This window comes from Rhea americana, unplaced genomic scaffold (genome assembly GCF_003343005.1).
Source record: "Rhea americana isolate MKP2758 unplaced genomic scaffold, rheAme1 scaffold_129, whole genome shotgun sequence".
NCBI classification, from domain to species: Eukaryota; Metazoa; Chordata; class Aves; order Rheiformes; family Rheidae; genus Rhea; species Rhea americana.
In genome coordinates this window covers 668039-681928 of record NW_028185361.1, presented here as the reverse complement: position 1 = coordinate 681928, position 13890 = coordinate 668039, and the positions used below count along the sequence as shown (strand labels likewise).

Below are 13890 nucleotides of genomic sequence, written 5' to 3'. Positions count from 1 at the left end.
AAATTTTTCACAACAATCAAGCATTATATTATTAGAAAGTAAAAGTGCTATATTAAGCCAAGAAACATTTCTATGCAGAATCAGCAGGTGAGCAAAAGTAGCACCATGTAACATCTCCAGATCTCTGGCAGCCACCGCAGGGACACCAGCAGAATTTCTGCATAGGGAGTTCAACACGACCCATGCATAGGAACATAACCAGCTTGCCTCTAATCAAGTTGCTAGTTACCCCAATCTCCTAATGAAATCACACTATGTGCAAACAAATACAGATTCCCCATATCTTAGCAGATATTTCAGATATGTTCAAAGCTGTTCACTGTCACCAGAATAACTGCCTTCAATTTGTTTCTCTATTATTCTTTCTTTGAACGTGCTTTTGTCCCTTATCTGTTTGCATGCATCTTTCTCTTTCATTGTTCTTTCCAGTGTCTTCCTTATTGCAAGACTTAAATCATTTCTAGTTTCAAGCCCCACAACTGATAGCATCAAGATGGCCCAAATTCTTGCACACAGGAGGTGTGTAGAAAGAAACAGAGTCCTTTCACGTGTAAAGCACTCTTGCCAGATTCAGAGCCCAGCAAGAACCATGAGAGAGAATCTGAGCCAGCCAGTCTGTTACCCCTTCCAGCAACAGAGGTAGATGCAGAAACAATCTTCACATAGGCCGAAAGGGGAAAATTTGCCAGCAAATACCAGTCAATGCCTTTGTTGGCAGCCCTTTGTGCAGAGAACTGGCATGTTTTTTTGGCTATTGCCGACAGGGGAACAAGTATCGATAGAAATCATTAGCAAAGATTAGGTCAGAGGGATACACTGATTAGGCTGTATCTGGCTTCCAGGATATGAGTTTGACACCCATACTATTGAATTAAGCTAGCCTGCATTTCTTAGGGGAAAAAAATCAGAATTTTGATGACACTAAGTGAAACAGTACTGCTTCAAAAACAAACAAACAAAAAAACCCCAACCCAAACACACACACACACACACACAAAAAAAAAAAAAAAAACAACAACAACAAAAGAAATGGAAAACAAAAACTCAAAGCTAGGTAGATTCATCTTTATATAAGTTAAACATTGTGAAAATACACTGGATCAGAAAGACATTTTTATGCCTTTTCTTTATTCAGCTCTTTGCCCTGCAGTGAAAGGGCCATTTGTGCGTGAAAAGTCTTGTTGATCTTCTTCATCCAAATCCAAAATGTCTGGGATATCATCTGACTCTGAAGACAAGTCTGTAATAGTGAAATCTGGTACCTGTGTAGGAAGGAAATATGAATCAGTTCCAAAGTAGAACTAAATACATTTGTGCTGTAGTTGTGACTGGAACCAAAAGGAGATGAAAGTGCTCAGCTCTCCAGAAATCAGACCCCAAATCCTGAGCACAGATTGAAATATGCTAGTTACAAATTAAACATGTATTAAGACAGACAAAATATTAAACAAGACATAAATTAGTTACCTAGGGGAGGGGATTTTATAGTAGAGCTGGAACACAGCTGAACTCAGTTGACTGGAAAATTAAGAAACAATGTTTTTCTAACTTGTTTTTGCATTTCTTCCTTCCCTGGGCACAGTGGGTTATATAAGGAACCTGCCTAGATGAGGTTGATACAGACTGCTCTATACTGCTCTGCCAGTCTACCACATCAAACTTTTCCTGAGGAAACAAGTATCTGGAACTGCAAAACTACTTTGGCTTCTGTTCTAACTGGATAAATAGTATTATTCTACTATTAAACTAGGTTAAACAATTAAACACTATTAAGCAGGAATTGTCAGAGACATTAGTGGATACTTGGATGTAATACCCCTCTGAAATGTTGGCTAAGGCACTTAGGTACAACCAGAAGTTTTCCCCAAGTGAAAAATACATGTATGTATAGCTTGATTCATGGTTGGCCTTATTATGGGTGATGTGAGGAATACTCTGGAGTCAGGCACAGTTATCAGCATACAAAAACTGTTGGGTGTTGACAAGGCTCTGTGTTTGGCATATACAAAGCAGCAACTTAAAGAGGTATTTAGGCATTTTTTTTAACTTAAGCTCAATGCTGACTGCAGAAGTAGTTTTAGACCATTTCCTAACTGCAAAAAAAAATCTCGCTTTTGACAGATTTTCATGAAGGGTGTTTGGGAAATCTTTGCCTGCTATGAAGCTATAGGAGAAGAACAGGGAACACAAAGAAGAGAATATTATTACAACTATTAGGTTATAGATACTTAGCACCAAAGACAAATTATTCATTTCCCTGGAGATTAGGTGAATGTAGTGCACCAGTGACTTAGAAATACTAATTAAAATATTAATGAAAATAAAACAGAGATTCAGAGGAATTTTAAGAACATGTCAAATATCAGGCAAAAGTAAGTATGAGTTCAGTGAAATGCCCAGTCCACTCTTGAGAGTCTCAACTTGTTCCAAAGAAGATCAGTTATCTTGGTCTCCTAAAAATCAAGAGACACTAGGAATGGCAGAAACCACATTCTTCCACCAGCAAGAATTGTCTTGTACTTTTCTGCTCACAGCAGCTTACCTAAAACCCTCTAATTAATTCATTAATATACCTGAAATGAATATATTTTATGAAAAACAATTGTCATATATAATATTGAAAATAYTGAATATGAAAACACGTTTTTGCATTACACAAGACATGACCCTGTATTTCATATTGCAGTACAAATGGAGGTATTTTAACATGTGCAAGACAGGATAGGTCATATGGAATTTAGAGTCCATATGCAAATTAAGTTTTAAAATGTGCCCAAACAGATAGCTTAGCCAATCTGTTTCATTCTGAGCAAGGCACATGACACACTATTGAGAACAGGATAACCAGCCTCTTCAGTTTAAGTTTTCTGCTTTCTTCAGTCTCTCTAGCACACACACTATATGTAGCTTAACTCCTTTACCGTGGACATCCTGTAAGATGTCCATAGCCATAAAAGGATTTTTGCCCCTGGTGTTAAGGACAAAGGGACCTTCATTTCCGTATTAGTTTTGTGTTTAGTTGTAGTTTCTTTCTTAGCTGATGGGAAGATGAAAGAAAGCAGTAAGTCAATTCTCATAATAAAGAGTAAGACTAGRTATGACTCTTCTTCCCATAAGTCTCCATAAGAGGCAGTTAGATCCTCTTACTACTTTATGCAGTAGTGCAAACCTAATCCAATGCTTTACTGTCTCAGCATCCAAATTTAACTGCTAGTACTAAAATTTTTAATACATTTCTTTCTTGCTTAAGACATTTTTAAAACTGGGCCACGAGCAAGCACCTTGAGATATTCCTTATTCTGTAGTTTTAGAAGCACTCATTTTTATTCTTAGTCACCGGAGACTACTATCCAAAGTAAATCAAATTTCAATCTTAGTACAAAAAGAAATACATTTAGCAAAATGCCACACACAATGGCTACTAATATGTTGCATGCAAGAATTTCTGGTCATACAAATGGCCAACAGATACTGCCGGAAAATCAAAGTTAGAATACATTTTCTCTTTTCAGTTAGATGGTTCAGAAAAGATTTCTTTTTTTTACTAAAAAGCTATCTAAGACATAGAAATGATTCATAAGTTGTTTCCAAAACCTTTTAACTGTTTTATTAGTTGCATAGTATTACCATTATTAATAAAGTATTAATAAAATTATCCCATAATATGGAAGAAGTTTCAGAAGCTTACCACCTTTCCTTAGTTTGAAGGCTAGCTATGTCCTTATTGAAAGATTTATATAAGTATATATCCTTGCCATTCTCTATAAGTAATAAGAAATAACAGAAGTGCTTTGTAATATCATTCTGGCATTAATCTAAATTGTATTTATTTTATTGTAGAATTCTATAGCACAGTCTTCTTATAACTTTTAAATGTACACCAATTTTTATGTAAGAACTTTAAGATATAATTTGGATTTCACCAGTGCTCGTTCTGCTATAAATATGTTATGTTAGGTAGAACTATTTACAAAAATTAAGTATATGAATTTATAATGAAAGTTTATCAGCAATGATAGAATAATGGTATTATGTTAAATGAACCTGGAAAGCAGAGGGGAAGGCTCAATACCGCGAATGATTTTGAGTGATCTCTTGAAGAGAAAAAATCATTTTTGAATGTTATAGAATCTTATCAAAGATAATTTTCTCTTTAGTATTCTAAACTGTACCATCCCAGTTTAATGCAAGTAGCAGCCTTTCAAACTTTTCCTACTTACCTAGTTTATCTGCCTTGCCTAAGACACCATCACCTATTTCATAACATTTGCAATCCATCTGGCCCACTCGCTCTCAAAAAGCTTCTAGAAACTCCACATCTCTCTAATGTTAACCCGAGCTATTTTGTGAAGTGTTTTCAGACTAGGAGCATGCAAGTTTGTGTAGTGTAACTGAATTATTTAAAACATTAAGTACAGAGAAACAGATAAAATAACAGGGACAGTTTATGAATAACTGGTGACCTGTAAAGATTTTAAGATTTTCGTCCTCTCACTTTGGAATTTTCAGCAGATACTAGAATGCAATTTGGCTTCAATCTACAGGCTTTCACATACTGTGGCTGAAAAGCAAAGATGTCCAAGTCATCCCTGCTTCTAGCAGGCATTTTAACAAACATTCTTTCCAACTATGCAAGGAGAGGTTTTACCAGATTTTTTTCCTGGGGATTTTAGTTAAAACAAAGCCTAATGCTAGGCCATCCTGGATTACCATGTAAGGTATCCACACAAACTACAGTCACATTTCACTTGATCCCACTTGGTGGATCTAGTGATTTAAATCCAAAATTTGCATTTGATATTGTAAACCTGAAACATCTTAATTTACTCTGGGCTTTGGGGAGTTTTTAAAGAGTAAACAGAAGTAACTAAAAAAAACCTAGAAGTTATTTACTCTCATTGAAAATTATTTTTTCAGGAGCTAGTTCAACAGTGGTTCAGCTCCTTTCATTTAGGTTAGCTCAAGAAAAAAGAAAAAAAACAGAGCAGGTACGTGAGAAACATTATCCAAGAAGCATCCCTAAGGCTTCAAAACTTTTGAAGTCTGAAAATTCAACTGTTTTCCTCTGAGGAGGAGTTCGTAATTCCATTAGGGCATAATAGAAACTTATTTTTCTGTTCACTTGCTTTGTAAAAGAACAAAACAGCATGATGCAAAAAAATCTGCATACAGCATTATGGTGTTTGCCTATCAGTCTAACCACTATATAAGCACATAACTAGATAATCCTTTATTCCTGGCTACTGATCACATGTCAGATGTCAAAAAGTCAAGTAACTTACACAAACCATACAGTAATGCACAGTGAGAAAAAAAAGAATGTGGAAGATKGGAGTAGTAACATTTCTCCTAGCTTTCTGCTTCATCTGCTTGCTAACATTTAGTAAATCTAGATAGGCATCTGTCTCACAGAGACTGCAGTAAGCAGTTGTACAACTTAAGGTGGAAGAGAAATATTAATGACTTTTACATTAAAATAGGATGCTGCTGTTTATTTCTAGGCCTTAAGTAGTCAGTAACCAGTTTGATTATCTTGTTTGATTGATGCATGAATATGGAAGTTTCCTTCACTGAGCTATCACTTGTTCCCAGACACTATTAGCTCCATTTTGCTCCTGAGCTCCTCTACAATAGTAGATGTATCCTACAAACTTCATTGTAAATAGAGATCAAACAGATAGTAACTCTAGGTGGAAAAATTCTAGGCAAAAGTATTTCAGAAATCTTAACTCATGCCCTAACACTAGGGACAGTATCTCACTGTCTTATGTTGCTTTTGAGTTAAACATGCACCTTACAAAAGCAAGTATTTATTAAAAACTAGAAGTTCCAAAAATCTTAGTTGGTAGTCCTCCACTGACAGCATTTTGTTCAATATTGTGTTTAACCCTCAACAGTGTAACATCTTCCTGACTTCACAGCCAAGCCCTCCCATGTTAGAAGGCTAGGCTGTATATAATTTGCTTTAGTACAGATACTACCTCCACTGGGTGTGATTACTCCATGCAGCAGTGTGCCACTTACTCTTGACTAGGTGACAAACAACATTTTAAACTATTTTTGCTTTATACCATCTGTGGCCCCTCTGAAAGCAGAGGATAATATTGCTACACTAAATATTGCAACTTGCAGTAGCACAGGACATGCTTTAGAAGCCACATATACTACTTACCTGGACAGCCCTAAATGAAAAGCTTATTTCTGAGCAACCGTAATTCTGTTTCAGAGGAAGGATGCACAGGATTTATTGAGGAACTAACACACCCAAGCAGCAAAGTGTTAGTGTATGTTAGACACTCAAGCTCAAAGGCAGTAAATAAAATTAAACAGCCTAAAGCTTGTTCTTTCAGTTGAGAAGCATACACTGGCTATAGGCAGCCAGCCAAAGCAGGTAGCTGGGAGTCTCACACACCCACACCATATCTACACTGTGGCAGGACAGGTTTTTTTTTGTTGTTAAAAAAAAAAAAAAGCACACCGTGTTCTTCTCCAATTACTGTTAAAATATCCATCAACTCACAGGCTAGATCAGCAGGTAGCAGTGACAGCAAAAAGCAATGGTAAAGCTAAGACTGAGCAGAAGGATAGCTAGGAACTCAAAGTGCAGCAACATCTGCTTTATCTATATACACACAAACACTTTCAATATCCATCTACTTCATTTGCATTTCAAGCTTGCCTTCTCCTGGACCCAGTTTGCAGGAGTCCCAGAATGGCATGTTACATTTGTTTTAGACATCATTCAAATAGAGACAGACTTTGGCAGCTGAAGCATTTATTGCTAACATACAAAATGAATTACMAAAAGATCACTACAAAAAGAGAAACAACAGCAGGCACCCTGGTACAAACAGCATGAATCTTGTTTTTATACTGCATATTTTAAAAAAGTGACCTTTGATAGTGATTTGGTCAGGTTACTATGCAATACAATAGAAAGTTTATATAGTAAATAGCAGTGTCACAGCATTTAAGTAACTCTGGCTGACTCACTCAAGAAACCCCACTCTCAGCTTTGGAATTCTTTATTAGCAGAACTTATTATTTTTTTTTTTTTTATAAATCACATGGTAGTGCAATCTGAGACAGTCAGATGCATACTAATCAAATGCTCGTTCTGCAGCAGGCATGAAATTCAAATATACTGAGCTAGACTGCAGGGCTTTTAAATGCATGTCAAAGCATATAACGATTGTTTTATTCCAGCTCAGATTAAGCAACAAGCCAGGTATTTTAGCCATGGTAGATTTCATTTAGAGAAACAGTATTTAATAAGCACAATGAGGTTTCTTAACTTGACAAACAAACAAGGTGTCTTGACAACTGTAAGCTGGTGATGCTTAGGCACTTCAAGATAATGCTTTTAGAGAGGCTTTTAGTAAAGAGAACAACACAGCCCATTTGTGGGAGATTGTCCTTTTATTTAAAATCATTCCCACCCCTCATACTCCCATTGTATGGATTTTGTTCCAAGGTATCTGACAGCTACAGTTGTTAGTCACTTGTTTGGTCAGTCTACAGAGTACATGTATGCTATGCAATTTATTCAGTAACGTGTTCAGGCTGTTTGTCTTCCTGGCTGGAATTTTTCTCCCCTTCACCTTTGCTCTCAGCATGCTGAACGCCAGCCAACTGTGGGTAAAAGGGACCTACCAGCCAGTTAAGTGGTGTGTTGTTAACAAGATAATCCATCACATCATCCAGAGACTCCTTCATTTTCTTCAGTTGTCCTTTGCTAGTGGTAAAGAAGCTGTCTGACAGTTCTTGGAAGGAAGATGCTGACCGAAAGCTCTGGTATACATCACTTGCCATAGACCCAACACTGTAAACCTGGTCCTGCACATTCTGTGGAAGCCCCTGTATGCTTGAGACCAATGTGAGGCAGGTGGTCTGAAGCTGCTGAGTGAGGCTTCGTGCAATAGCTAGAGTTCTTGACTCTATGTGCTGGAAGCAAAGCAAGAGCGCACATCAGTATCTTGACATCACTTCAACATCAGCTTTATGTCAAAGATATATCAAGGAGTGGCAGGCAAAATAAAGCCACAGCAGGTAATAAAACCAAGGTTTAAGTCTTAAGAGTCAGAGACAGAACTTGAAAGTACTTGATACTTCTTCAGTGTTCAAGTACTTTGTGGAACAGAAATACCAGTAGCTTCTCCCCAGCAATAGATAAGCAAGCTCTTGTTTCAGCTCTGGATAAGAAGCCACAGCAGGCAAGTTTATTCCTAAGATTCATTGTTTAAAGCTACATGCATAATGCTCAGCAAGTCTGTGCTTTAGACTGCTTTATGTAACAAACTGCTATTTCTGGTCAGGCCACCTCAAACAAGTGAATCCTAGCTGATCTGGTATCCATATCCATCCATACTTGTTCACAGACTAAAGACAATGAGGGTTCTCCTGAAAGGAGAATGGACCCCAGAGTGCTTGCAGTCTAACTTAACTATGGAACATAAAGGACATCCAAACTGTTGTCACTTGCAGCTGCCCTAAGCTTTCACATTGATTGCACATTTGTACATGAATACATGTATTTGTACGTGGAATACTAAGATGCTATGTAGTTTTGGGACAATGAGTTCTAAGAGAGTACCTTGACAGTATGTAATCCATTTGTTTCTGGTATGCATTTACATCAATTTACCTCAGCACTATGCGATTCATCACCATCATTTTGGCCTGTATTTTCCTTCCATTCTACCCAGGACTGATACAGCTTTCCCTGAGCATCAAGAAGTTTCTGATTGGCACTATTCATGTTCTTTCTGGCATACTCGATCTGAAATACAGCCAAAGGAGAAGTGAAGCAAAGAGTGCAAACAGCTCTATTAGCACTATTTTACTTTACCTACCTTGTAAACTTCAAGTACTTTAAAAAGAGGTTAAGATGTCTTTGGAGACTACAAGAATGTATTCCTGCTCTTTAAGGAAAAGTGAAAACTAAAAGCAGTTTTAAGACATCCTCCGATCTACCCCTTTGCCTCAGCTATCTTAAATTCAAGTTTCCCCCCCTTTGCAGCTAGCCTCCTGCACAAGGAATTGAAGATGTAGAAGGCCAGGACTACGTATAGTTTCTCCYGTACATAAGGGTGTGTCACTAGGATCACCCTACTGAAGAATGCAGGAGTGCTTAAAGATACCTCACAGCATGAAGCAGAGCAAGAACAAACAGTACTACAGTTTTAGGAACACTTCAGTGCCTTCTGTTATTAATTGAAAGAAATTTTCCTCATTGAACAAGGCCCACAGGTATTCTTCATCCAAATTAGCTCTAAAAGAGGAATGTATTTGTAAGCATGTTATTTTACTTCAGCAGTGCTTAAAAATTACAGGCAACTGCTGGGAAGTTTATGGCTCAATCTAATCAAGTACCTTTCCAGAAAGGTGGTGTAAAGCTTTGAATGGGATGTGCTTTATACTTGAAAATACTGACCTTTATGAGAGACTCTAGATTGCTTTCTGATGCCACTTTTAATGTTTTTTATACAGTAAAAATATGCCAACATCTATTTTTTAGACCCCATATAGAAGCTTAAACTTACCAGATTAACAGTGTGGTTGAGCTGAGAGATTGTCTCCTGGCTTTTGTACTTAGCATCTCTAACTTTGTTTAAGGCTTGTTGGTAGGCACGTGCACGGACCTTTGAAGACAGTGATCCTAGTCTAACATAGTAACTTGGCTTTTGAACTCCAACTTCAAATCCTTCAACTTTTGCAGCTTCTTGCTCTAGATGCATAGTAAGGAAAAAAAATATAGACCAATAGAAGAAAACTTAGATCTGAGGCAATTTCAATATCTTAATGACTGAAACCTGGACTTTTTCGCACTAGGTAGGCAGAGAATCCACTCTATGTTGATTTCCTTAGATTCCTTCATTCTGCTTCCCTCCAAAGAAGATGCTATTATAATCAGCAACGCAAAAGTTGCCTTGGGAAGGTAACATTAGCAGTTGACCCTCCTCTCAATGACCAGCTAATAATGATTGCMTGCTTCTCTCCAGTGTAAGCATTCCAACAAGATTAAGCTTTGAGTTTTTCTTACCTAGCTCCTCTTCTGTAAGTGGGAGATACTGGTCCACAAGAGTCTCCGATTTAGTGAGTGCACTATCCACTCCACTGCTAACCATTCGCACAACACGACTTGCCAGGACAGTGTTAACGCTGCCATTGACAACTGACTTTGTCACTTCTACACCGTCTTGCATTGCTTCTTTAGTCTTGCCCACAACTCCAGTGATTTTGTGGGCAACAGTTTCCTTGGCACCAGTCACAGTGGTTGTTACAGCTTCCCGGGCTCCAACAACTACATCCTTAGCATTGGCAACAACCTGCCACAGAAAATGAGTTGATTCACTGCCATATTTTCTATGAAGAACTACATAACTCAAGTACAAGCTTTAGCATAAACTTATTTCAAGTCATTTAGGAGAACTCTGTGCTATAGATATACGGACAGCACAAAATAAGATGACTGTCAGGCAGTTATCAGCTCAGAACTCTTCAGTGAATGTATTTTAGACACTTTCACATTGAGCAGAAAAAAGGGAATGAACCTAGATCTTAAAGAGAACCAGTGAACAGTAGCTATAGATTCAGCTAATAGTAGGCTACTAAGAAAATGAGGCTTAATGACACTTGCAAATGTCAAACTGCTCTTCAGAAATATCCTCTACTTCCTCACTGCTCCCCTGCTGTGGCTCAACCTTGGTTAATTAAATCTTCTTCCCTCCTCAACCCCTATCCCCACATTTTAGTAACAGAAAAGCATCTAATTCTTCTGCTTTCATATATGTATCACAGAAGTCTTACCTTGTCAGTGGGTTGATTCAGTATAGGTAGTCTCTCTTCAATTTTATCTAGACCAATACATGCATAGTTGTTGGCAACTACAACTAGAAGAGAAACAAGAGTGATTGGGTTTTAATCTGTTTCACCTTAGTATACTACCTGGTAGATAATTCCTGTGGAAACAGAGCTTGTGCTGTAAAACACTTGAAGCACTTTCTTCCTTTTTTCTGTGAGGTCTGAAGTTGCTTAGGCCTACAAAGATAATCAAGCACTTGAAGCAGAGGAAAAGCCCTTTCAGGTACCTCACAATCAACCTTCAGAATAAGCCAGTGTCTGGCCTTCTGCCATTTTATGAAAATAGGCTCCCTAGTTGGAACAGCCTCACAGCATAGCTGCCATGTTTCACCACAAGCTGTCCTTTGAAGTATGAGGAAGTACAAAGTAGCATTTGCAACTAGGTGAAAGGTTAGGCAGGTGTTGAGCAAGAGACTGGATAACCAGAACAAGATTTTTCAACCTGGCTGTTTACAGAAGAGGGTTTTAAAAGCTTAAAATCCATTTTACTCCAAAGAGTCTTATAAGAGAGTCTTGCAAATCAAGAGGAGCTGGTCAGTTTAGTCTTAGGAAAGCTGCAATCTGCTTTGACTCTAGACTGGTTTTGTTTTAATCATATCCATCTGATCAAAGACGACAATTCTAGCCAGCTATCTGAGTCAGCATTCTAGACCAGTATGTGTATGCTAACCTAAAACACCTATAAGCACATCTGAATATATACAAAGCAATCTGTTGATTTAAAGGCAACTGAGCTCTGTCTTACTTTGTGGTTCCAGCTTCTGGATGATAGGCATAGCACTCATCATGGCTACTGAAGTAATTGTCTTCACTCCTTTCTCTGCTATCTCACATACTGACTTCAAGTATGGATGGTTATCCTTTGTGGTGATATAAGCTGTGGACACCATATCATAGGTGGAGCTCACCAAAGGAAGGTTCACAACCCTTGATACAACATTCTGTTTAAAGACAAGTAAGTTAGTTGACTCCTTGTTTTTCTAAACTACACATAAACACTACTGGACTGAGACATACCTGCTGTGGATCAATTGCTGCTAATGCCATTTTGAAGATTCTAAATCTCAGATAGCCTGTAGAAAAAAAGGCATAACAGTTAAAATACTCAAACACTTGATCTAATCACTCATCACTCTGAGCGCAGCAATCCTTCTGTAATCAACCCTATGGATCAAAGAGATTGGGACAATCACATTCTGCTATGCAAGAGTTGCATAATATTGTAAGAAGTTTAGAAATCCAAAGTTTTGTTTCTGAATTACTGTATTTCTTTGGGCACTAGTAAGTAAAGCATATGCATGAGAGATTGAGGTACAGTGGTTCATTATACCACATTACCAAAGAGTTACTTTGTTAATTGTTTATTCTTAAGGTGAAATATACACATTTGGGTTTTATCTGTTGAGCTAAGATGAAGAATACCCCCACACACACCAAGAAGAGAAACATATGATCTAGCACCACTTACAAACAATATACAAATAACTACACAACTACACAACAGCACAATATCATGCAATGAATGTACACAGCCTGGACTAAATCTACAAGAAGCACTTTCTGCTTTCATTGTTTCTTATAGCTATTTAAACTCCCTGTAGAAGCTGCAGATGTCAAGGTAACAGAGAGGAATGCTGAACATCAGTCCTTGTAGGGAGTGTGCAGTCTAGAATCTGAAGGTTTTGGTCTTTGTTTTGTTAGAGTCTACAGCTTTCCATTTCACATGTATTACCACAGAAGAGCATTATTTTTTGCTTATCGTCAACTACAGCTTTTCCCTAGTTATATAAAGGAAAACAAGGACAGAAGTGGGCCGTGAACATTTGAGGCATGGTACATGTGCACCACAAAAACACCGTAAGGTAATTCCTGTAATTTATCAACCACTGTATATGAAACACAAGCATGTTAACAGACATGGATGCCAGGAATAACAGAAGTTTTCTTCTTAGCTCTCAAGCACTGGAAGACTTCCCCTTCCCCTCCTCTCCCCCAAAAGTCAGCTTTGCTTGATATAGTGGAACCTTTGGAACCTTTCTCACAGAGTATTACAAGCCAGATACTTAAAGAGTACAGTTACAGTTAACTTCAGCTTGCAAGGCATGTTGCAGAACAGGGAAAGTGGCTAACAGCACAAATCTGAGCTCTGAAGGCGGAAGGATCCTTACTTTAAGGCTTATCCAGTATTTGCAGTGTCTTACCTAAAAGATCCAACCATGCGACATAAATTTGGATTTTATTCAATAAGGAGTTAGACTAGCTTTGATTCAGTTTTAAAAACGCTGGAAGTCTGAGGCTACAGACACAGCAGATACAAAAGTCACAAAGAGCTTAGAAAAGTCTTGAACAGTTTCAACTACTTAATGACCTCTGGTGAGGAGTCACATTGACTTCACCAGAAGAGTTAACTGAGACATCCGAGCCAAGCCCCATGGCATAAGGGTATACTTCAGAGACAGTACAAGATCCTGAACGGGAAAAAATGAGTAAACTGAGTGAATCACAGGTTTCGTTTCTACTTTTTTCCTCCCACCCTCCTACGGGAGGGAACCAAAACCCAGAACAGCAAGATCCACCCACCCTGAAGAGGCAGATTCTGGTGCCCAAGCAGGGCAAGTGGCCCCAGCTTTCAGGTACCTTCACGGACCTTTCCCGGGAGGGGAAAGCCCCTTCGCCACCGTCAGGAGGTCTCGGGACCTCCTGATCCCGGGAGCACCAAGGCAGCCGGCCGACCCGAGGGCCTAAGAGACACCCGGGACGCGGCGTGGGAGAACCGCGGCAGAGGCGCTGCCTGCAGCCAGGCGGCCGAGTGCCGCGTCCCGCCCGCAGCACCGGCTCCGCGCCCGGGGCCACCACGGGCTCCACCATGTTGCGGATCCAGCCCCACGGGCGCGCCGCCGCCGCAYCGCTCCCCGCCTCCGACGGCGGCGGCGCCAGCTGCGCCGGGCCGTACTCACCCGGGAGGAGGAAGCCGCTGCCCAGGAGCCGGGAGTCCCGCGCCGCCGCCTCCGCCGCCGACTGGGGAGG

The 13890-nt window shown here is 39.1% G+C and overlaps 1 protein-coding gene across 3 annotated transcripts; it reads right to left on the bottom strand.

The window, feature by feature from the left end:
- Positions 1-1107: 1107 nt before the first annotated feature.
- On the bottom strand, positions 1108-13884 carry PLIN2 (perilipin 2). 3 transcript variants are annotated; one of them, XM_085326223.1, is made up of 9 exons: positions 13821-13884; positions 11881-11936; positions 11609-11804; positions 10810-10892; positions 10043-10328; positions 9543-9727; positions 8645-8779; positions 7654-7944; positions 1108-1262 (listed from the first exon to the last, which is right to left on the bottom strand). In XM_085326223.1, the coding sequence occupies exons 2-9, from the start codon at positions 11908-11910 to the stop codon at positions 1128-1130; spliced, it is 1341 nt and encodes a 446-aa protein (XP_085182349.1). In that variant the 5' UTR covers positions 11911-11936; positions 13821-13884; the 3' UTR covers positions 1108-1127. The 3 variants fall into 3 exon arrangements, with proteins under 3 accessions (XP_085182349.1, XP_085182350.1, XP_085182351.1); XM_085326224.1 differs by lacking the exon at positions 8645-8779; XM_085326225.1 differs by lacking the exons at positions 1108-1262; positions 8645-8779 and having other exon boundaries at positions 6759-7944.
- Between the last annotated feature and the right edge of the window lie 6 nt (positions 13885-13890).